Raw genomic sequence first — 23,245 nt, 5'->3', positions numbered from 1 at the left:
CTGCCCAGTGCCACCACCACTGCAAGGTGGAAACTGGTCATGGAATTCTCCTTGTGTCCTGTTTGCTCTCTTCTCTTTTCTCTTCTCTTCTCTTCTCTTCTCTTCTCTTCTCTTCTCTTCTCTCTTCTCTTCTCTTCTCTTCTCTTCTCTTCTCTTCTCTTCTCTTCTCTTCTCTTCTCTTCTCTTCTCTTCTCTTCTCTTCTCTTCTCTTCCCTTCCCTTCCCTTCCCTTCCCTTCCCTTCCCTTCCCTTCCTTCCCTTCCCTTCCCTTCCCTTCCCTTCCCTTCCCTTCCCTTCCCTTCCCTTCCCTTCCCTTCCCTTCCCTTCCCTTCCCTTCCCTTCTCTCTTCTCCCATCTCTCCTCCAGATTTTCACCCCCATTTTTTCCTGGAATTTGGGCATTTTTACGCCCTCTGAGTAACTCCCACTGCAGATAAATATGGTAAATCTGTGCTCAGCCACATTAATGAAGGTGGAACACCCAGCATTAATGCATTGGCCCCATGACACTCTGTGCTACTTGATGTCTCCCTCCTTTCTTCTTGAGATTGGCATAAAGATTGCACCTGTGCTCCTTCAGGTTCTTTATGCACACCACAGCCTCTGAATAATGTAGACTAATAGAAAAGACTTCAAAGAACCATAACAGAGTTTTAAAAGGGCTGGAAGGAGAGGCCAATGGGAAATGTTATAAGAATTCCACCTTTCCTGCTTAGCTAAGCAGTAATTTAGGAGGACATGTAAAGTCTACAGGAGAATTTCAAAGAAAACAAAAAGCAAACAAAAGCAGAGCACACTGCCCTGATGCTGGAGACAAAGGGAGGGAGAAGGGAGAGGCTCTCAGCAAATCATCTGCTCCAGTTTGGCATTTTTTAAGTCCTCAGACAGAGGGTGAGCAGAGTAATAATGAAAATATTTAGAGAGATTTGGGTGTTATTTGGTAGAGGTAAAAGCAGAGGGAAAGGAGAGTGGTGTAGCAGTGACCTGAGCAAGTCATTATGTGATTGGAATCTGTTGCCCAGGAGCTCATTAGCAGCAGAGAACAAATGCCTTTCCTTCTGGAGCTGTGGATATTCTGCTGGATCTCTATCTCACATCAAATTAAAACTCTGTCAAAGCCGCAGGAGGATTAACACCACCAGGCTGTTCTTTCCAAGACAGAGATTTCCACAGCCACTGAGGAATTAATGACCAGCAGACACCAGAATTAGCTGGATCTTTGGAACTGGAAAAAAACTGCAGCAAGTCAGTGAATCTGGACATTTTCTGAATCAAATTATGCTGCACGCTGCCCCCTCATCTCCTAATAATTAGGGTTAATAATTATAATTCTTTCTCTCTAATAATTAGAGAAAGAAAAATTAAAGATTTTGAGGAGAACATACTGTTTTAGAGTGAAATTCCCTCATTTTCACTCTCATGGGACCAGTGTGGAGATCCCACCAGAGTGGGGTTTCAGAAATGCACTTTGTGCACCATTGAAGCAGGAAACAACAGAACAAAGGTTTCAGAGCAAACTTCAGGGGCACACATTGAGCAACTGCTCTGCCTGAGCCCAACCTCAGTTATGGCACCAGGAGATTGTTTTGGCAAAGTGCTTTTGGACATTTTTCAGTGTGGGTCATTAGGAATTTATCTGCTACTGAAAGCGAGCTCCAGAAGAACAGGGGTGAGATATGGAACAGGATTACATAATAGGCTTTCACAAAGGAAAATCTTGGGCTGCACAGTCCAAGAAAATTTGACTCAGTAATAATAACAACATAATTGCTACTTTAAAGATAAGAGAAAATCAGCTATGCTGATTTCTCTGATTATTTAAAGATATTGTAAGTGAGAACATGGACAAGCAGTTGATACCTCGAAGACAGAAGCAGTGATTTATAATTAAAAAAATAAACTCTAGAAGACAGGGGTACATTAAAAAACACTTTAATTCAGTCATACATATTTTAGGACACAGGGATTCTCTCCCTTTCAAGGAAATGCCTTACCATGAACTTGCAGGCTGTAATCTGACATAAATAACACCGGGGTGGATGTTCTGGGAGAAAATTCATCTTTTACATTCCTAACAAGGGGACTGCAAATAAATACATTTCAAACTAGGAGGGGCTGACAGTGCTTTTTCTGTGATCACACAATACACAGCTTGCTGTCAGTGCCCACAGAGTATATAACAATCATGTACACCTTGAACATTTACACATATACAGGTGGAGACCGGTGACAGCCCAAAATCAGGAGCTCAGAGTCTCTCTCCCTCCTTTTCCCTATTCACACCTCTCTCTTATTTTCTTGCTGCAGATTTCAGACTTACTGTAAAAGCACTGGGGGCAAACACCCCTGCAGAGGCAGAAAACCTAAAGGTGGGAGGGCTGCAAAGCCAAAAATCACCTCAATCCCCCTTCAGAACCCAACAGCAGCCGGGCAATTTCACTGCTGTTACCATTGGGAGGATTTTGCTTGCCCTTTTGCACAGAAGAAGCTTTTCTCTAAAGCTGTGTGGGTGAGAGCCCTGCTCTCCCTGCAGCTCTGACAGGAGCAGTCCTGGCTCTGTGCCCTGCCCAGGTCACAGGCAGGTCCCTGTCCTGTTGGCCCACGAGGGGAAGGTCTGCAGCTGGAACAGGGATGAGGCCCAGGTGTTGATGGCCAGGGTGATGGTCAGAACTCCCAGAATGTTGAGCACAAACCCAGCTTTGGCCTAGAATTGGAAAAGAGAAGGGTTGTTAGCAGCCCTGAGTGCTTTTTTTTTCCTTCCTTGATGGTTAGGATGGTTTGCATGGTTTGATTTTCTCTTTGGTGTGTTTTTTCCACCAAATTATATTTAAGTTGGTTTTCTTCAGAAATATAATTTGTATAAAGGGAAAGGTTTCCATTGGATAAAACTCTTAAAACTAGAAGTCCCAAATTTCTTTTATTCCACTTCTCTTCTGACCTGGCATTTCTCTCTAATGTTACTTTAGATTTCTTCTTGGAACAGCATCAATGAATTGGCCCCATGTTATAAGTTATGGAAGTTATCAAGAGACATGGCACTGCTGTCCTTGCATCTTTAGTGACTTCTTCAGTCTCTAAAGACTCAAGAGGGCACCCAGTGAGATGTGCCAGGCTGTTCCCTGTCCCTGCAGAAGGACAGCCCAGGTGACAAGGCCCTTGGACACCCTCATGCTCTACATTTGGGATTTTCCAAGCAGTGAGACATTGACAGCTCTTATTATAAAATCTTCAAGAGGCCCTGGCTGTTCTTTAAAGGCTCATTAGCACCTTTCTAAGATTTTCAGAGTATATTAGAGACAGTGTGACCCTTTATTAATGCACACACATCTTTTCACTTGACATAAGACAGGCGCACTGACTCTTCTAACTCTCCAAGAAGAACCAGAATCAGGAAAAGATCAAACCTAGGGGTGAAAATTCTGGAAAAAAAGTGTTGTTTTTTTTTTTTTTTTTCTCACCATATCAATAACCCTGAGCTGTCCATAGGAGAAGACAATGGCATTGGGAGGAGTTGCCACGGGGAGCATGAAGGCCAGAGATGCAGAGAGTGTGCAGGGCAGCATGACATAGAGAGGGTTGAGGCAAATTGCTTCAGCCTGTGCACAAAAAGAGAGCAGAGATGATGGGTTTGACACACAGAAATGCACAGAAATCTGGTTGTATTTGTCCATGTCAGAAGGCTCATTCTCCCCCAAACACTGCAGCCACTCATGTTTTGCTGCTGCTTCAGACACTTCCAGCATCTTTACGCAGCAAATGCAAGAATTGATTTTGTGGTCAGGGCTTTGTATAAATGGATAAATAATGCTTATATTCAGCTCCAAACCCTGGCTTTGAGTTGGTAAAGAACAAAATTAAAGCACCAGGGGAGGCAGGTGAAGCTGTGGAGGTGAGAGCTTTGGTTTAGGGGCTGGCTGGAGTCTGTGGCCTATGTAAAAAGATTTTGGAGGAGCTCGTTCCAGTTTCTGTCTGGAACCAGCTTTTCAGTTTGCAGAACTCTGTCTGCCCCAGCAGCAGGAATCTCCTGTGGAAATGCAGAAGTCTGAATTAGGTCATGCTACCACCTTCAGACGTTTCTGCAAGGCCTTGGTGGGGGTGAAATACAGTCATGGAATGTTGCAGGCAAGGAAATGCTGCTGCTGCTTTCTCCGTGCAGAACAAATTGGAAAAAAACAAGTACAGCTGGCAGTGACCTCATGTTTAGGCCAGAAGGCAAAATCTTCATATGCCAGTGAATTTAATCCCTTTGCTTTTCCCCAGCAATGGTTCCAGAAAGGTTGAATTAAGCATGGTGTGTGTTCCTGTGTGCACACACAGATTTTTGTTTCAGGCCTGGTACCCCTGATGGGATACAGGAGCCAGTGTTTGGCTTTGCCAGCAAAATGGATCACTTTAATTTTGGCTACTGAGGAGCTGAAAGCTGTTCTTACAAGAGTATTTTGACATGCTGGGACTCACCATAGAAGCCAGAATGGGGAGGAAGAGTGTGGTGGTGGCCACGTTGCTGGTGCACTCGGTGAAGGTGGCGATGAGGAGGCACAGGAGGAAGACAATGGCTGGGTGAGGGATGCTCTGCAGAGGGGTCAGCTTGGTGCCCAGCCATGCAGACAGACCAGATTCCTGCAGCAGAGCAGAGAGGGAGGCCAGGTTGGAGGGGGAAGAGCCGCATCAGTGTTCTGGGGCAGTTCTCATGCCAGCTCAGCCCTCCCTCCTCAGAGCAGTTCTCATGCAAACTGCAGGAAAACACAGCCAGGGCTCACAGACAGGATTGTCCAGTCAGGTAAAGAAAAAAACCCCAACATTATTTCCCATCCGAGGAATTGGAAAGTAGGAGATCCCGCATTTATATTGCATTATTGACAGCAAATAATTATTTCTCTGTTCAGATCACTACTTGTACATGATCAATATTTGAGGTGCTTTTTTATATATAAGCAAAGATATTTGAATTAACTTCCTAAAATATTTTAATATAAATCTTATCAGATGCTGTAGTGATTTAATGTCATTTCATCACATTGTCTGAGATCTTGATAACTGTCTGAATCCTTTCACACCCTTCATCCTTGTCAGTCACTGGGAAGGAGCAGCATCCTCCCTGTCATTCTGGCCTTTCTGCAGCAGCTTTTATGTATTTGGTTAATTATTCTAGGAAAAAATTAAATTGATTCCTTAAACATTTCCTTTTCTAAACATGTACTTTTCCATTTTAATGTTGATCTTTGAATTCCAAACTAGTATTTCTGGGCACTTGAAGCCTTTTAGAATTTCTTTATTGTCTATAGATTAAAAAAATGGATTATCTGTTCCATCACTTAAATCATTACTGAAAAATAATGTGTGGCACTGGATGTGATGTTTCCCTAGCAAGCTCTACATTTCTCTTCTAATAGCTGAATTTAAATCCCATTTTCATAAATCCTTGTTTTGAAATACTTTGGAGACCCCTCCTGGGTGAATCATCACATCATGCTGCCTGCACCAATTACATTTTATTTAAAAGAAATTTTAAATAAATTTGTTTGGGGCAGTTTCTTAATCAGCCAATTTTCTAGAAACGCAGCCAATGGTGCTGCCCTGATTGGCGCGGGGAGTAAGCAGGATGTGATGCCAGCGCTCCAAGGATGGTCCCAGAGCCAGGAGCTGGGGAAAAGGAGCATTTGATGCTCCGGGTGTGCCCTCTTGTGTCCTGGGAGAGCACGAGGAGCAAGGTGGAGAAGGAGCCAGCCAGGAAAGCAGAGATAGATCCCAGGCGAGCCGAGCGATGTTACCTCGCTGCCCTTGGCCAGGGCAAAGCCCCCTCCCAGCAGGAACACGATGTTCCAGGGCATCTTCTCCTGCACCACCTTCCAGCCCAGCAGGGGTGGAGGGGCCCGGAACTTTGCCCTGCCCCCTGGAACACAAAAAAGAGATTCTGTGAAGCCACAAAAAATCCCCAAAGAAGGGAGAACTACTTGGGAGCTTGGTTTGAACATCAGGAATCCCTTCTGTCAGCAAACTCTGGAATTATCTCCCAAAGCAAACGCTGGGAGCACCGGCAACAATGGTTTTAAAAACTTGACTTGCAAAAGCTCTAAGGAACGATCTTTGCTGCTCCAAGAAGCTCAGTAGGAGGCAGGGGAGGGTGAGTTAAAGGTGTGGCAGCAGCTCCGTGTGTTTCTGTTGTGTGTTCCCTCCTGAAGATTCCAGCTTGGAATCTTTCACAAATGGGAATAACAGGGGGCAGGAATACCGCTGGGATAAGAGTTTCCTAATTAGTTGATGAGAAACTGATTAGTTGATGAATTCCTGAATAGTTGATTAGCTTCCTAATGAAATTACGAGAAACAGAGGATTTTATGCAATATGTGCTTTGCCAAACCTAAAGCACACAGCTGGAAGAGCACTTTGAAGGGTTATTTGATATTTGAAAATTCCTTTGTAAACCCCAAATGGGAACATTTCCCACACACCTATTCAGTCAGCTGATTTTTGGTGCTTCAGTGACTCACCTGTTTGCTCTTGCTCTCTGTCCTGGTTGGAAAAGCCAGAAGGGAGGATGAAGAGCAATATTGAGATGAAGAGGGCGACTGTAGCATCAGTGACATAGCTGCAGGAGAGCAGGCAGGAGTTTAGGTAGTTAGTATTATATAATACTAATATATTAGTATATTAGCTGTGATTCCAGCTGGATAAAATCCAGCCTGTTCCACTTTTATTCCAAGTGAGGACGAGAAGGGGATGGATAATACCTTGTGTTATCTTTGTTGAAGAGAACTGTTGCCCAGCCTGGGATGAACCCAGGTTCTCTTGTAAACCACAACACCACCAGGAGAACGAAGAGGATTAAAACTTCTATTTCTGCAAAGCTCATTTTGCCCAGTTTCTTGCTCTCTTCCTTGATGATTTCATAGGCCTGTTTCTCCTTAGCCTTGGCAGCAGGACTGACACCACAACCAAAATTCTTCTTAAAACTGGAAGAAAATGGATGAGAAGTGTCAGAGAAATTTGCCAGGTATCCAGAGAGTTAAGAACCCAAATTTATTCTCAATCATAATGTCTTTATATGCATTTATATATGAATATTGAAATTAAATATATTATAATTTGCAACCATGGTGAGTAGGGGCTGCATGTCGTGACAGGATGATCAGAAAGACAAGATGATCTTGTCCCTAAAAGCTCATTACTTTAATTTAAATAAGTGAGATATATGGACATGTGAGGGAAAAAAAATACAGAATCACAGAATGGTTTGTGTTAGAAGAGATTCTAAATCCCATTTCATTCCAATGAATGGGCAGAGACACCTTCCACTAGACCAGGACAATGTTAATGTGATTGACAAGGCTGTTTGATCACTTTACTAGGAAGTAAATAGTTGCCAAGCTTTTTAAAATGACAGAGAATGAGAATTTTAAAGGAGGAATTTGAAGGTGAAAAAGCATTTCAGGTGTTACAGCACTTTTTCCATGTAACATGAGGGAAGTTGGGATAACACAAACATGAAAAGCTGAGTGTTAAACAGGCAGGCAATGCAGGCTGGTTGTGTGGGGTGAGGTGCTCCAGAACCAGCCCAGAACTAATCCTGTAGGTCTGAGGCAACCCTGGTCACAAAGGCATTTACAGCTCTCTGTAGAAATCAATTTCCTGCTTTGGAGCACAGCAATCTCCTAGGACACGACAGCAATGCTGCAGAACAGGTCATGTGCACTCACAGCTCCCTGTTTTCATCTACAGGGCACATTTAGCTGGGATTTAATCAGATTCCTCAAAGGAAAATGCAGAATTTTAACAGGCACCGAGTTCTGTTCTGGTCTCTGTTGTGTGTCTGGACTCTGCCACCTTCTGAGTGATTTTTCTCATCAATAAAGGATCCCTGGTGTTGAGCAAGTCCTGATCAGAGCCCTCAGGTGCATGGCAGGGGCTCAGGGTACTCACTTGAAGCCCAGGTACAGGATCTGCAGCCAAATCCAGGCCAAAATCAGCAGCACCAGCATGGTGGGGAAGGCGAAGGAAAACCAGGAGGCAAAGTTGATGATGCCACCATTGTTTGGGAAGATGCTGGAAAATGCAGGTGGCTGTTAGCATCCAAATTTCCACACTCCCTTCTGTCCTTCATTAATGAGCCGGAAAAGGGGAGGTTCTGTGGGGCCCATTGGGGAAGAGAAGCTCCCAGGAAAGGCACCAAAGTGACATTTTCCTTCTCTGGGAGCCAGCGGGAGCAGAACGCTGCAGTTTGGAGGGTGTTTAATCCCAGACTTACTCATTAACTTGTCCTTGCAGCACCAGGTTTGGGGTTGTCCCCGTCAGAGTGGCAATCCCTCCAATGCTGGATGAGTAACAAATGCACAGGGACATTCCCTTGGACAGCTTCAAGTGCTTCTTCTCAAGCTCTTCTTTTCTCTTTTTCTCTTCCTCAATTACCACGACATGAGAATTACCTAGATCCCAAGGAACAGAAGAGCTGCAGGACTATGTTGGACAGGAGAAGGCCTCGGGCCTGCAGAATTTAATATTTCAAGGCTAGAACACATTGGATTCAAAGCTGAAGGAAACAAAGTTCCTCCTTTTAAGGCTGGCATTGTTAATTTTTTGACCTTCTGCCCATTTTCACTGGTTGTCTTGACACAGAGCAGTTTTTCAGAGGGGAATTTGAAATGTGTGTAAAGTTTTACACTTCCTTGTGAATGAGGGCAATGTCTGAACTGCACATGGAAGGGAATGAGGCAGAAATTCAGGGAATTATAACAGAGTTGGAGGAGCTGGGCTAAAAGGAGATTTTTCCTGCACCAGCACCTGTCTGCTGGCACTGAGATTTATGTTCAGAAACTCTGGAATCACCTCAAAAATGGGGAGAGGGCAAGACAGCTGGTAAAGAGATATTCTTGCTTGATTGTGTACCTTTGGATTAGAAAGATCTTTTTAATCCCTAACCTTCCAGCTGGAAACAGGCCAGAAATTTTGCCTTGGGAATCCCCTATGATATGATAAGTTACACAATAGATAATAATTGAGCTAACATAAATATGCAGGGAAATAGCAAGCCTGATATAAAGCCTTCCCCTAGTGGAGAGTTTGTACTTTTTTGGTCAGTTTGTTGAATAGTTATGAACTTTTTGTATTTTTGATTTAACTTCAGCCAAGTAGTAGTAGTAGTAGTAGTAGTAGTAGTAGTAGTAGCAGTAGTAGTAGCAGTAGTAGTAGTAATAGTAGTAGTAGTAGTAGTAGTAGTAGTAGTAGTAGTAGTAGTAGTAGTAATAATAATAATACTAATAACAACAACAAATTGTGGTTTTGTCTGGTTCATGGAAGAGTCTCATCAGGGCTGTGTGGTGCAGTCAGGATGCTTTGGGGACAGTTTTCTTTTAGGATTTACTAGGAACTGCTATGACAGAAGAAAGGCCATCCTCCATCACCCTGAAGAAAAAATCACCCTCAACCCATTCACCTTTTTCCTCAGGCTCTTTGGAGCTGTCAGGTGACTTTTCCTGCAGCTCAAAGGCTTTGTTGGTGTGTTCAGACACCTGGCCAGTGGTGCCAGACTCTGCTTCTGACTTGTGCAGCTGCTCCATCACGGCCTGGGCGATGGGGACCATCATGGCAGTGGTGGCTGTGTTGCTGATCCACATGGACAGGAAAGCTGTCACCACCATGAAACCCATCAGGAGCCTGCAACGAGAAGGTTTGGGAAAGCTGGATCAGAACCCAGCCCTGCAGTGCTCTTTATTTTTATTGCAAAGAGTCAGCTGCAAATGCTGGGTTTGGAGAATGCTCAGCAATCCCCCACCCAGCATTTCCTCCTGCCCTGGTTTGCTTTGTGAGCGACCCAGTTAAGATTTAACATCAATTTCTATTTTTCAGCCAATTTTTTTGACATTCCTATGGCTAAGGATGTGGAAGCTGGTGGGCTGGAACAGTTTATCCAGACAGATCCTGCTTATCCCACATCATTCTCAGGAAGACATTTCTCAACAGCACATTTCAATGCATTACAATAGATTTTAAAGAGGGATTGCAAGCTGAATTTGATCCCAAATGGCAATCAGTTTAAGCCATAAGGAAGATGATCTCTTTTTTTTCCCCCTCTTGTTATTTTATCCCACCTCTATTATTTAAGATTCTCTTCTGACTCATCTAAAATTCTAATCCTGGTTTCGGTATTACTCTGTTATTTGTCTCAAAATTATTCTTTAGATGAGATGTAGATTATATATCAGATGAAAAAGGGTTTATCTTGTATGCATTTTTATTCTATTGCTTTGTAATTTCCTTCAGTATTCCCCCTTCTTATGAGCTGAAACTGATTAAACAGTGTGGTGTAGCCTGTTCATAGCTCAGAGTTCTAGTCTGGAAAACATTTGTTGTTTTTCAAACAAGCATCCTCATATTTTCTCTTCTCTGTGCAATCAGCAGCAGGCAGAGAGTCCATGTTCTTTGTGTTCCAGCTGTGCTTTTTCCTGACTGTCCAAAGCTGTGCCCCTGGCCCAGCCTAGCAGCACCCTTCCCTTTCCAGTATTGACTCTCTTGCTGCTATTTCTCCATCAAAAAGCCTTTCGGAGTTAAAAAATAAAATAAAATAAAATAAAATAAAATAAAATAAAATAAAATAAAATAAAATAAAATAAAATAAAATAAAATAAAATAAAATAAAATAAAATAAAATAAAATAAAATAAAATAAAATAAAATAAAATAAAATAAAATAAAATAAAATAAAGACGTGCCTCAACATTTGCAAGGCTTGCTCAGGCCCTAACTCACTTGGGCTGCAGGAAAGCATTTGCAGGGAAAGATTTGCAGATTCCCATCAGAGATGGGGTCTAATGCCATAAAATCCTTCATCCCACAGCGTTTCCACCCCTGTCACTCACAGGGCTGGCCTGACACCCGTGATCAGCAGGACCCTCAGAGCCACTCGCTTGTGCAGGTTCCAGGTCTCGATGGCAATGGCCATCACCAGGCCCCCCAAAAAGAGCATGTTGGTGTCCTTCAGGTACTCCTGACACACCTGTGAGGTGGGAGAGGGGAGAGGGAAGAGTCACAAGAGAGGGGGACATTTTCTGAGGGAGTTCATTCCAAAGGCATTAGCAGGGAGTAACTCTGGGTTGCATCCGGATGGGGAATTTGCTTTGATTTCAGATTAGCAGCTCCACCCAGAGCTCACTCTGGGCTCATGCAAGGTCTACTCCATGGAGAAGACAGAGAATAATAATAATAAAGTTAAAAGAAAACAATAATACTATCAATAACATAAATATAATGATGGTCATCATATAATCCTGGGGAGCAATCCCAGAATAAAAGCAGCTAACTGATTAATACACGGAGCAAGATCTCTTACTGTGGTTGAATCCATGATATTCATTAGTGGGAACAGCAGGACGGGCAGGAGAGCTGTGACAGCCAAAGGCAGAGCTTCTGTGCACCAGAAAATTGCCATCACTATGATCACATAGCCACAGAGTGCCTCCTGCCAGGGAAGGGGACAGCAATCAGAACATGCTGAACATCGAACCTAGGGCTTCTCCAAAGCCAAGGCCTCTTAATTACATCCATTGCCTGATAAAGGGATTAGATAAAAGGTTATTTCCTTTCCCATCTAGCCTCTGGCCTCTGCAGATCCTAATCAAATGTCAAACTGTGCAGCAATCTCATCAAAACTCTGAGGACCAGATGAGACCTTCAGCAGGGGCAAAAATAGCACTGGGGAAAAGAAGCATGGGTGACTTTGGACTTTCATGATAAGGGATTGGCAATCACTGAATAGGCTTCTTGATTGTGCTGATGGTGTTATATTCTGTATTTATGTCCTTGAGTTGTAGAATCAGTTGCTGATCCAGTCAGGGTTTCTCCGCCTGTTTTCACACGGGCTGCAGGTCATGGCCCAGGTGAACCACAGCTAATTTCAGCAGCTTGGACTCCTTGTACTGTAAATGCTTTTATAACTTTTCACTGGATTTTTAGCTTAGTAGAGACTTTGAAAGGCTGACTGGCAGACTGGTCACAGATCATTTCAGCTTCCACTGACTTTGTCTTGTTTGTTTGAGGAAAGTGAGATTCCCTGTTTCATGTCACTCTTTTTCTGAGGAAACCTTAATTTACTACTGCTTTGGACAACCATTCCAAACTTCAAGTAAAAATGTTTAAGCCAGTCCCTGCACACTGAAAAGATTCAAAATTACTTGTCCAACAGTGGCATTTTGTTGGGTTGGGAAAGAAAGTAAGAGGAGGGTTTGGTGTCTTCTGTGTCTTGGAACTTGCACAATTGTGGGAGACACCAAAGCCAAAGGAAGAAAACCATGGATGTGTGGTCTTGGATAAAGGATGTCCACTAAAATATACTGCTCAGTATGAATGAAACTGTAGTGATGCTTTTGGAGGTTGGGTTACAGAGGATTAAAGCAAGGAGCTGGGATAATGGGTGACAGGATTGAATCTGAGACTCTTGGGAACACGTTCAGGAATTCTGAACGCGGTGTGGAGGTTACAGAGCTGTGAAGGGAAAGGTTGAGCAGGGAGCTGAGCAGTTTGGAGGAAAGAAGAAGACAGCAATCCAGGTGTGAATTATCAAAGCAGCCAGGCTGAAGAAGTAAGTCTGAGAGATTCCCAAAGATACTAAAATATTCCTTTTTGAACCTTATTTTTGAACAAGAGCATTAAGAACCTTAATTATTCATGCCAGTGGTCACTGAGAGCAATTTGCCCTTTTGACAATCCTTTTTCTCCATGTTTGTTATCAAAAGACACAGATGGGTGCCTTTTGAGAGACCCTGGTAGAACTTTGGGATGTATCTCATGGGCACAGTGCCATTGTCCCCCATCCTGCTGTGAACAGACCCTCAGGCAAAGCTGGAAAAAGGGTTTCCCCAAAATCATCCACCCCGTAAAGACACTCTTCTGCCTTTAAGCAAGATTTTTAGCATTGTTTGCCCTCAATTATAATAGCTCAGTGTCCAGTGCTATGTCATCTTAGGGCAGGTTAATAGATGAACAGAATAGAAAAAATGTGAAATTCCACCCTGTAGCTGCTGGCTCACACCACCAGCTTTTCCTGCTCAGCAGTGGCACAGTGCACAATTTAACCCCAAAAAACCCTTTTCAAAGATTTCCTTAAGTGGCAAAGGGAAAGATCCTGGACATTTTCTATTTTTGTCTTGTTGCTGACTGCATAGAAACCAGAGAGAGTCGTTTTCAAAGAGCAACTGAACCAAGACTGCCAAATCACTCCACTGGTAACTCCAAGGACTCACTGTATGTAACAATGTGAGTTTGAACTCATGGCCTCAGGACAAAAAAAAAAAAAGAAAATAAAATCACTCTCTGTCTCCTTAGAACTTAGAACTTTCCTGATTCTGATCTCTTTTCACTTCAGTGACTCCTTTGCCCACTGAACGTTAACTAGCAAAAAAAGGGACTTCTTATTTTTCTTGTTTTTTTTTTTTTTTTTTTTTTTTTCCTGACTTCCTGGTGAGCTTTTAAATAGTAATTTAAACTATTTTATTTACCTAGTGAGGGAATGAGAGCTGACCAGCTGCCACACTCAGAGCTGAGGTAGGTAGGGAGGGAAGGGTTAGGGAAGAGGAGAATGGAATTTGGAGAAGGAATCTAAACTGGGAATCAGCAGGGATTGGGAGGCAGAGACCACAGGGAAGAGTGAGGATTTGCTGTCCAAAGAGAAGTGACAAGAAGGGCAGTCTGGGATGAGCTATTCTGTGGTGCTGGGGTTGTAATAAAAGACAAGAGATCAGATCTTTCTGCATGAAGAGGCTGGGAGTGCAAAAACAGTGAAGAAGCAGCAGAAGAGTGGGAGTCTGTCAGCTCACAGCTCTCTTCAAATGATCAATACCCCGGAAATACCAACCCAGGTACTGCAGCTCCTGAGTCAACTTTCCCTGAAGGAACCCTAAGCCAGGTGTCTTCCAGAACTTGGTGTTTTAAATTTAAAATCCTTGTTTGGATTCTTACAGAAATAAGTTAAAGCAAAACTGAAATGCATGTTATTTTCCCTTATGTATCAGAATGTCTTGTCTGTCTAAAAATGGCTTTTCTAAGCAGCAGTGACAGCAAGGAAAAAAATAAAAGAAGATGTGGACTGAACACTGTTAGAAAATGCAAAGGGGGATTAAAATTGAGCTTTAGGTCCACAGGAATATCTTAGTATATCTTAGATCCTAGTGCAGCATAGAAAGTCCTCATAGAAAGTCCTTTTCTAAATCAGCCAGATGCAAAGCAAGAGTCACAAAATCTCTCTCAGGCTGAATGTTCCTCTAGAAGATGCAACCACAGATGCAGCTCCTCATCCATCTATGCCCCACTGCTGTTTTATAGCCCCAATATACTCAGGAAAAAAACCAAAAAAAGAGAAAAGAGATCTCCAAGCAGCAGATGCAGAAAGAACCTCTTCCCCCTCGAAAAGAGCAGCTCTAAGACTTTGGAGGCTTTGAAAGTGGATTTTAAAAACTCCTTACCTTGGTGGGCAGAACCAGGGGCAGAGGGAGAAACACCAGGGGTACCAGGATGACGATGAGGTATTTCCTGCAGGCCAGCACTGCCTGCCAGGAGAAAGCCATGGTGCTGGAGCTGGCCCAGTGCTGAAGGGCCTGGAATCTGCTCTTGGAGCCTATATAAACACCCGGGAATATTAACCATTGACCTCGGGAGATTGGGTGTTGTTTTTGGAACTGTAATCGGAGAAAGAAGGAAGCGAACAAAGAAGGGAGGAGACAGTAGAAGAGTGTCAGGGCAGGAACTTTCTGAAGGGAATCTTGCAGAAAGGTGATAAATCTGGCGGAGAATTAATTCCTTGCGGAGCAAGCGGGTTTTTGAAAGCATGACCTGCATTTTTAAAAGCATAATATTAATGACTTGCTCTTTCATAATGCCCTCTTTGAATAGGTGCTGTTATTCCTCCTGTTAAAAAAAAGAAACTGCTCCCTCCCAAACAGGTGGAAAAATAACTTCAGTTTTCAAAGAATATGGGGGAACACTGAAGATAGCACCTGTAATGCTCAAATACATGGATTAGAAACACCAGTGTAAAATGTTATATAAACACGATTGTTTATGATGTTTATGTTTGTTCACTGAGAAATTCACTTTGGGTAGCAAAACCCACTGGGCAGAGGTGGTGTCACCATCAAGTCCCCAAACAAAAAGGGACTGACAGTCCCTACCTTAGGTCTTAGTGGACTGGGAAACACTCGGCTACAGGGGATCTCTTTGCAAACACTGGTTTGTTTTAAGTTTTTTCCCACATTTTTGATCTTGCAGGTTTATAGGCACAGCTTTGGGAACTTGCAGGCTGTATTGGGGATGGGGAAAATTAAGAAGAAAAAGGTGCTACAGGGAAATTAGCGGTAATTCTTGTCCCAGTTGTAGGCAACTTCCAAAATACAAGCTGTGAATCAATAGATTCTAGACATTAACAGGAATAGTACTAAACATTTTAAATCCAAAGGGTTAAATTAATAAAAGTAATAATACAATAATAATAAAATAAAATAAATTAAGTCCAAAGGGTAATTTCTTATTAATGCCATGTTGATGGCTTTATTAGATCATCCAGGTCCATTTCATAGCTAATGATGATAACATTTCCATTTAATTGCTATAAATCAGCTCGGTAGTGTTTATAGCTTACTGGAGAGAGACAAAGGGAAGCCACCAGGTCATCTGATGTCAGCTGCACAAAAAGCTTCTGTTGTTTCTGCCTCTTCCCCTTTTTCTGCCAGGGCTTGTTTTCTCCCAAGAATGTAGGGAGATTTTCCATCATTAGAATGTGCTAATGATGGAAAATCAGCTGCTAGATTTGCAAGCTGGACTTGGGCACATTGCTCACAACAAACAGCATCACGTTTCTTGGTGCCCACCCTGAGCTTCAGCATCTCACCCATGGTAAAAAAAGAATGAGAAAGAGCTTTCAAATTAATTCTGTTCCCCCTTATCTTGCATCCATTGAATGTTTAATTACTGCCTGACAAGGTGCAGTGACAGCAGCCAACAGCAAGGTCGTTTTTCTGCTTTTTACTCTTATGCCCTAAGGCTGTGATGGAAATCTAAAAGAACATCTCGTTTTTGTATCTCTGCAACATAAATGTTGGCCTCCAGCTGCAGCCTCATTTATGGAGTGTAAATACCAATGTGGAAGGGTCTCAGCTGAAGAATTGTGCCTGTACTTTAAAAGCAGCAGCTCCACAGAGATGGTGGCCACTGTCATGTGAGTCACAACACTTTCAAGGACGCTAGAAATGAGTTCTAGAAGTGCTTTACTCCAAAATGAGTGGTTTACATCTTGTCCAAACTTTTCCTGTGGCCCATAAGCAGCTTGGTGCTGTCAGAGGAGCGAGGCTAATTTACATTATTTTGGTACTGCTCCATTTTATATAAACAGGTTAAATCAATACTCTGAATTGTGTGCTTTGAACTTCAAGGACAACTTGGTCTTTGCTTCCTGATCTGCTCTTTGAGACAGCCAAACCTCACAGAAAAGCAAACAGCACAGCCAAACCCTTCTTTATTAAATGAGTTTCTAAGATATTTTGTTCTTTATAAAATGCAGCATTTTCTAGTGCACTGTGAATTAATAGAAGTGATCGTATATTGCTAAATACAGTATTTTGCTGATCCTAGTGCAGTTAAAATGTTGATTTATGTTTTGCCTGGTTTGTTGAGCCTGCAGAACACTGAGGGGAGCTTTCATGGCATCCTGCAGCTTCCTCCTGAGGGTGTTGGAGGGGCAGGGGCTGTTCTGTGCTCTCTGGTGACCAGCGACAGGACCCGAGGGAGCAGCATGAAGGCATGTCAGGGGGTTGAGGCTGGATATTAGGAAAAGGTTTTTCATCCAGAGGGACACTAGCACAGGCTGTCCAGGTAAGTGGCGGAGCCCCATCCCTGCCGGGATTAACTGTGCGAAGATGTGGCACATGGGGACACGGTTTAGCGGTGGCTTGGCCGTGCTGGGTTAACGGCGGAGTCGATGCTGTGAGAGGGATTTTCTCGCCTCGAAAATGACATGATTTGTGGAACATCATCCCCTGAGAGCTGCACCTTTAGCGCCGGGCTCGCTGCAGCGCCAGCGCCGAGGGGTCTCGGGAACCCCCGCGGTCCCGGCGGCGGAGGGAACGGAGCCGGTCCCGTTACGGGCAGAGCTCAGCCTGGACCGCTCTGAGCGGAGCGGAGTCGGTCCCGTTCCAGGCACAGCGGAGCCTGGACCGTTCTGAGAGAAGCCGTGTTAGTCCCATGCCGGGCGGAGCCGAGCCAGTCCCGTTCCGGGCAGAGCCGTGCCAATCCTGTTCTGAGCGGAGCCGTGTCAGTGCCATCCCGTGCGGAGCCGAGCCAGTCCCGTTCCGGGCGGAGCCGTGCCAGTCCCATCCCAAGAGGCGCAAACCAGTCCCGTTCAGGGCGGAGCCTTTCCAGTCCCGTCCCGTGCGGAGCCGAGCCAGTCCCGTTCAGGACGGAGCCGTGCCAGTCCGGTTCCGGCGGAGCCGTGTCAGTGCCATCCCGGGCGGAGCCGTGTCAGTCCCGTTCCGGCGGAGCCGTGTCAGTGCCATCCCGGGCGGAGCAGTGTCAGTGCCATCCCGGGCGGAGCCGTGTCAGTCCCGTTCCGGCGGAGCCTCCGCCCCGCCATGGCCGCCATGGCCGCTCCGCCGCCCGCCGAGCCCCCGGTGCCCCCGGGCCGGCGCCGCCTGTCGCTGCCCGCCGTGGAGCCGCTGCTGTTCCTGGCCACCCTGTCGCTGGGGCTGCAGGGCCCGCTGGCCACCCAGTACCTGTGGGACCGGCTGGGGGCCGAGCACGGCTACAGCAACAGCACCAGCACCGACTCCTCCTCCGGCTGCGGGGACGGCAACGCTACCGCCGACCCTCTGCGGCAGGTGGGGACACCGGGGGACACGGCGGGACCGGAGAGCCCTGGTGTGGATGAAGAGCTCAGGGGGAGAGCCCTGAGGGGAGGCACGGGATGGATGGGGAGCCGGGGGGAAAGACGGGTCCGTGGGGTTGGGGAGCCCCGGAGGGAGCGGGGGGCTCAGGGTGAACGGGAGGTCCCAGGGGAGCAGGGGAGGAGAAGTGCCCCGGGGAACAGGGAGCCCCAAGGGGAACAGGGAGCCTCAAAGGGAACAGAGAGCTTGAGAGGAGCTGGGAGTCCCTGGAAGCAGAGTCAGGAGGGAACGTGAAGCCCCAAAGGGAGCAGGGAGCCCTGAGGGGAAGGGGAGCGTAATGGAACCACGGAGCGCCAGGAGGAGTTTGGAGGAGCTCAGTGGATGCTGTTGGATCTCCTCAGCCGCCTGTTTCTCCTGCAGGAGGTGGAAGCTCTGGTGTCCCACTGGAACCTCTACATCAACCTGGGAGGTTTCTTCGTCAGCCTCTTCTCCGTGACCCTCCTCGGCACGTGGAGCGACAGCGTGGGCCGGCGCCCGGCGCTCATCCTGCCCACAGCAGGCATGGCCCTGCAGACAGCCATCTACCTGCTGGTCATGTACCTGGAGCTGCACGTCGCCTTCTTCCTCCTGGGACGCATCCTGAGCGGCCTCACGGGCGACTACAACCTGATCCTGGCCGGCTGCTTCTCCTACGTGGCCGACACCAGCGAGCGGCGCGCGCGGACGTTCCGCGTGGCCATCCTCGAGGCCTGCCTGGGCACCGCGGGCATGGTGGCCAGCATTGGCGGCGGCCAGTGGCGCAAGGCCCAGGGCTACATCAACCCCTTCTGGCTGGCCTTTGCTGCCAGCCTTGCTGCCACCCTCTACGCCGCGTTCTTCCTGCGGGAGTCGGTGAAGCAGAAGAAGGAGGCCAGGCTGTTCACGCTCAGCCACTACAAGGCTGTGTTCAGGCTGTACACGGCCCCCGAGCAGCCGAGCTCCAGGTGGAAGCTGGCTCTGTACTCCCTGGCTTTCTTTCTGATTGTCACGGTGCATTTTGGAGCCAAGGACATCTATGTGTTGTACGAGCTGGGCTTCCCTCTGTGCTGGGCTTCTGATCTCATCGGGTACGGCTCGGCCGCCAGCTACCTGGCGTACCTGAGCAGCCTGGCGGGGCTGAGGCTGCTGCAGCTCTGCCTTGAGGACACCTGGGTGGCAGAGATAGGCTTGCTCTCCAACATTGCTGGGCTGGTGGTGATGTCTCTTGCTACCACAACGCCACTGATGTTTACAGGTGATGCTGAGGGCTGAAATCCCTGTTTCTGGTAGTGTGCTTCACGGGGAGTTCAGGCATGTGAGGGAGTTCTGCCTCGTGCACCAACAAAACTGTGCCTTGCTAAGGGCAGTGTTGTCCAGACACTGAATTTGGAAGTGCATCCATGTAGTTCCTAGAACATTAGGCTTCCTAGAACTGTATTATACTGCACACACAGACCAAAGTGCCTTATGAGATCCAGGAGGGGGAACTGTGTTTAAATATAGCAGGGAGACACTGCCAGCAGCTGCAGATTTCTGGGGCTGGCTTGGGAGGCTTTATTTTTCAGGTGACCTTTCCCTAATGTGCTGTGTCTTGCTCACAGGTTATGGAATTCTGTTCCTTTCCATGGCAGCCACTCCAGTCATCAGATCCAAGCTCTCCAAGCTGGTCAGTGAGACAGAACAAGGTAAGGAATTAACCACTGTGCTTAAGCCAGATCCTGAAACACTTTTTTCTTGAAATATTGAAACCAGACTCCTGTGCCCCTGCATTCATCCTCAGGCCCAGGGTAATTTTATTTTTTTTCCCCCCAAATAATTGTCGTTCTTTGATTCAGACTCGCTGCATTTCCGACATGAGAACAAGGGAAGAAAAGCAGGAGTAGTTCATTCATCCATACATTCATTTCCAAAACTTTTACAGGGAGCAAGAGTTAAAATGGATTATATAACAAGGAGAAAAGAGTCATTCTCCTGACCATAACTTTCCTCTGTAGATCAGTAACAGTGGGGAGAACCAGGTGCTGTTGGAGGGTTGTATCATTGACCACGGTGAAAGATCACGGATAACCCACAGGAGGAGCATGTTTGCCTTTTGTCCAGTTCTGTGTTTGGAGGGTTTGCACTTGCTGTGAAACACAGCACAGGAATGTCTCTGGGGCCGATGGGGAGGAGGGAATCTGGGTGGCAGCAATGGAGAGGTGATTTTGCAATACTCAGGTTTCTTATTTTGGGACAGCGATGGCACGTACAGCAGATTTATGGTGCTAAATCTTGTGCTGTACTTAATGTTTAACAAGTGATAAGAGGTGCCCTGGCCTGGAGCATTTACAATCCAGCTGATAAAATGTCCTGGCCATCTCTTGATACAAATCCTGCAGGTTGGTGAGGTGGTCATGGCCACAGGCTGGACATGCCAGGCCAGTCCTGTCCCACCTTACCACGCTTGATATTCACACACTTTTCTGATGGCAAGTGCAAACCCTTGGAAAGATTGGCAGAATGCACTGATGGTGATGTGTTACAGCTGTTTACAGGCAATAACCGCCTGTCTATCTTATCATTAACCTCTTATCTCTCTTTTCCAGGTGCTCTCTTTGCTTCTGTTGCCTGCGTGGAAGGGCTGTGTTCACTTGTGTCTACAGGAGTGTTCAACTCTCTCTACCCTGCCACCTTGCACTTCATGAGGGGATTCCCATTTCTCTTTGGGGCTATAATCCTCCTTATTCCAGCAGCTATCCTTGGGTAATTTACTTCAGATGTCCAAACTTTGCCATGCAATGTCATATGGAAAATACTATTTACTCTATTTACTCTTAGGATAGAAGCTGGCAGTTTTAAAGGCATATTTTCAGTTCTGGTTGTGAGAGGGTGTCTCCAGTAGAAAGAGGTGCAGGTCATTTCCTTTGGAATCTGAATCCTAGGGATAAACCTGCAGCCTGAAGTTTTTCAAACCAACATTCAAAGTGCTTCAAAGCCTCACTGCAGCCTCAATGGAATCCAAAATCTGGAACTGAATTTGAAAGTTCTTCACGGAAGAGATGGAGCTCTCTCAGCAGTCTCTCTTCCTGTAATTTCGTTAGTAATTGAAGCAGAAGTTTTGTTGTGATAGAAAACAAATCCCCTGGTAGGTTCTGGGAGAGGGAATGTATTTGGATTTGCAGAAGTGCAGCAGTTCCTGGCAGGGTCATATTATTTTGTTCCTCTGAAACTTTTAAGATTCACTCCATTCAGCAACATCCTCATTTGACTTTGGAAGCTGAAACTATTCATTCTTTTCTAGGTGGATACAAATCTGGGATTCAAAACACGACTACAACCACTTCCAAGAGGCTTCCCTGACCCCCACAAAAGACTGAATTTAATGCCAAGGAATTGGCCAGCACGGCAGTGTCCACCTGAACACTGCACTTCATTCTTCCCTCAAAGGACTGATCAGTGTGGGAGGGACACTCTGCTGTCCTTACTGACTTTTAAATGCCAAATAATTGGAAATCACAGGAGGAAATTGATTTGGAGCTGTGAATGGCTCCAAAACCAGAGAAAACCCAAGAGACCCCAGAGCAAATCAAGCTGTTGAGGGCCTATTGCAAAGCTGCTTTGTGGTTTGGGGTTGGTGGGGCCAGAAGGCTCTGCCCTGCTTTTAGTGGGGAGAGAGGACTGAGTTCTGCTGTAATTGCTGAGCATTTTCCCCTCAGGGTATTCCAGTGTGCAGGGATGAGCTGTTGGTGTGGGTGAGGCACAGGCTGAACCAGAAGCACCCAACAGTGTCCTGTGCCCCAAATCATCACATTGCCAGTAAAAACCCAACAAATGTGACATGCCAGACCACAAAACTCCTTATGGAGAGGGGTGGTTTAGCACAGGAGTGCTATTGCTGTCCTTACTGACTGAGCCAGCTTTAGTTGTGCAAGTCAGAGGTGTCCTAAGAACAGGATCTAATCCATGAAGTGTTGGAGTGCCAGTGGTATGTCCTGCCTTGTCTGCAGCTCAGCCCAGGATCTCAGAGGGATCTCAGAGGTGGTTTTGAGAAGTAACAGATCATCTGAGAATACTGCAGGGCCAGTAGAATAAATCCTGGGTTGGGAGGGACCCACGAGGATCCTTGGAGCAGCTCCTGTAGGTGCCTTAATTGACATAAAAATTGACATAGCCAAAAGCTATGAAGGAGAAAATTGTCAGAATTGTTCCCCCCTTACACTGCAGATCTGAGCCCCAATCATGTGAAATCCCTGCTGTGCTGATCCAGAGCCCTTCCTCAGCAAGATGGGGACAGGACTAGTGTCTTTAAGATTAATCTTTTTTTGTTGTATGTGGCATAATCTTGTGTTAATGACCTCAGTGCTGCTTGTCCTGGGATCTCTTGATGCCAGCAAGCAAACTCCATGTTCATGGTACTTAAATTGTTCTTTCCAAAGCATTACCTGTGTTGCTGCAATCCTTTTTTTGTCTTCAAAGTGCCATAAACCAGTTCTGTGTACACTGCACTGCACATGCTGTTCAGGTACGTGCAGTAATGACTTTACTGTTACTTCAGATTGAATAAAACCTCCGTGCTCTTTTATGGTTCATAAAACTCTGGATATCTTGTGCAGCTGTTGGTATCGTTTGTCCTTGACTCATTGGAGGTTTGTCTCCATTATTTTACCTCTCAGTCCTTTATTGAAGACTGCAGTAAAGAAGGAGCAGCAGGAATTTATCTGTCTCGTGGAGAATGAGTGTGTGAAAGTGGAAAGTCAGGGAAAATGCAGGTTTGGGACTTGCCATCAGCCAAAACTTGCTTTTCCTGACCACCAGAGTAAAGCTTGCAGGAGAGCTTTGTCTGAAACCTGTCCTTCAGTGTGCAGAAAATGTGAAATGCTTTAACCCAGCTTTTTGCCTGTGCATTGGGAGTTTGTGGTAGAAGCAGAATTGGGGAGCAGAGGAGCAGGGAGGCTTGAAGAACTTGGTGTTTTGCCACTTGGCCCAAGCAGTTCTGCCAGGGCAGGTTGGAATTACAGGTCAGACTGCTGGGCTCAGCCTGGAATTGGCCTCCCTGGGGAACAGGGCATGCTGTGAACGTTGCAGTAGATGTTTGTGGCTGAGCTGATTGTGAAGTGAAGCCCTCTCCACCCCCTGGGTGCCAATTCAGCTGCTCAGAGTTGTGCAGGGAGGTGAGACCTGGCTCTGCAGGGGGACACATTCAATGGCAGCAATTATGCCTAATTAAAAAAATTACACCAGAGTTTTTCTAGGCCACCCTCCAAGAGTTGCAACAGTGGAGCCATGGCTGGTGAGAGCAGGCAGAGTCCCTGGGGGTGCAGGGCATCAGTCCATGCAAAGGTGAGTGGGAAGTGAGGGGTTCCTGCAGGAATCCTGCTTGGGAATGTCAGTTC

The 23,245-nt window shown here is 45.9% G+C and overlaps 2 protein-coding genes across 4 annotated transcripts; one reads left to right on the top strand and one right to left on the bottom strand.

The window, feature by feature from the left end:
* Positions 1 to 1,998: 1,998 nt before the first annotated feature.
* SLC13A2 (solute carrier family 13 member 2) lies at positions 1,999 to 14,549 on the bottom strand. Of its 3 annotated transcripts, none has more exons than XM_059486900.1 (12): positions 14,448 to 14,549; positions 11,321 to 11,449; positions 10,851 to 10,987; positions 9,429 to 9,649; positions 8,244 to 8,421; positions 7,919 to 8,041; positions 6,730 to 6,951; positions 6,486 to 6,587; positions 5,770 to 5,884; positions 4,457 to 4,618; positions 3,457 to 3,594; positions 1,999 to 2,702 (listed from the first exon to the last, which is right to left on the bottom strand). In XM_059486900.1, exons 1-12 carry the CDS (start codon positions 14,547 to 14,549, stop codon positions 2,571 to 2,573), a joined length of 1,761 nt encoding a protein of 586 aa, XP_059342883.1. In that variant the 3' UTR covers positions 1,999 to 2,570. The 3 variants fall into 3 exon arrangements, with proteins under 3 accessions (XP_059342883.1, XP_059342884.1, XP_059342885.1); XM_059486901.1 differs by having other exon boundaries at positions 8,244 to 8,452; positions 9,505 to 9,649; XM_059486902.1 differs by having other exon boundaries at positions 8,244 to 8,452; positions 9,505 to 9,598.
* Positions 14,550 to 17,603: 3,054 nt separating this feature from the next.
* Positions 17,604 to 22,446, top strand: SLC46A1 (solute carrier family 46 member 1). The gene is made up of 5 exons (XM_059487046.1): positions 17,604 to 17,849; positions 18,276 to 19,128; positions 19,475 to 19,558; positions 20,459 to 20,615; positions 21,154 to 22,446. Exons 1-5 carry the CDS (start codon positions 17,604 to 17,606, stop codon positions 21,227 to 21,229), a joined length of 1,416 nt encoding a protein of 471 aa, XP_059343029.1. The 3' UTR covers positions 21,230 to 22,446.
* The last annotated feature ends 799 nt before the right edge of the window (positions 22,447 to 23,245 follow it).

This window comes from Ammospiza nelsoni, chromosome 21 (genome assembly GCF_027579445.1).
Source record: "Ammospiza nelsoni isolate bAmmNel1 chromosome 21, bAmmNel1.pri, whole genome shotgun sequence".
Taxonomy (NCBI): Eukaryota; Metazoa; Chordata; class Aves; order Passeriformes; family Passerellidae; genus Ammospiza; species Ammospiza nelsoni.
The sequence above is the reverse complement of the archived record's forward strand: the minus strand, read 5'-3'. Positions and strand labels throughout refer to the sequence as shown.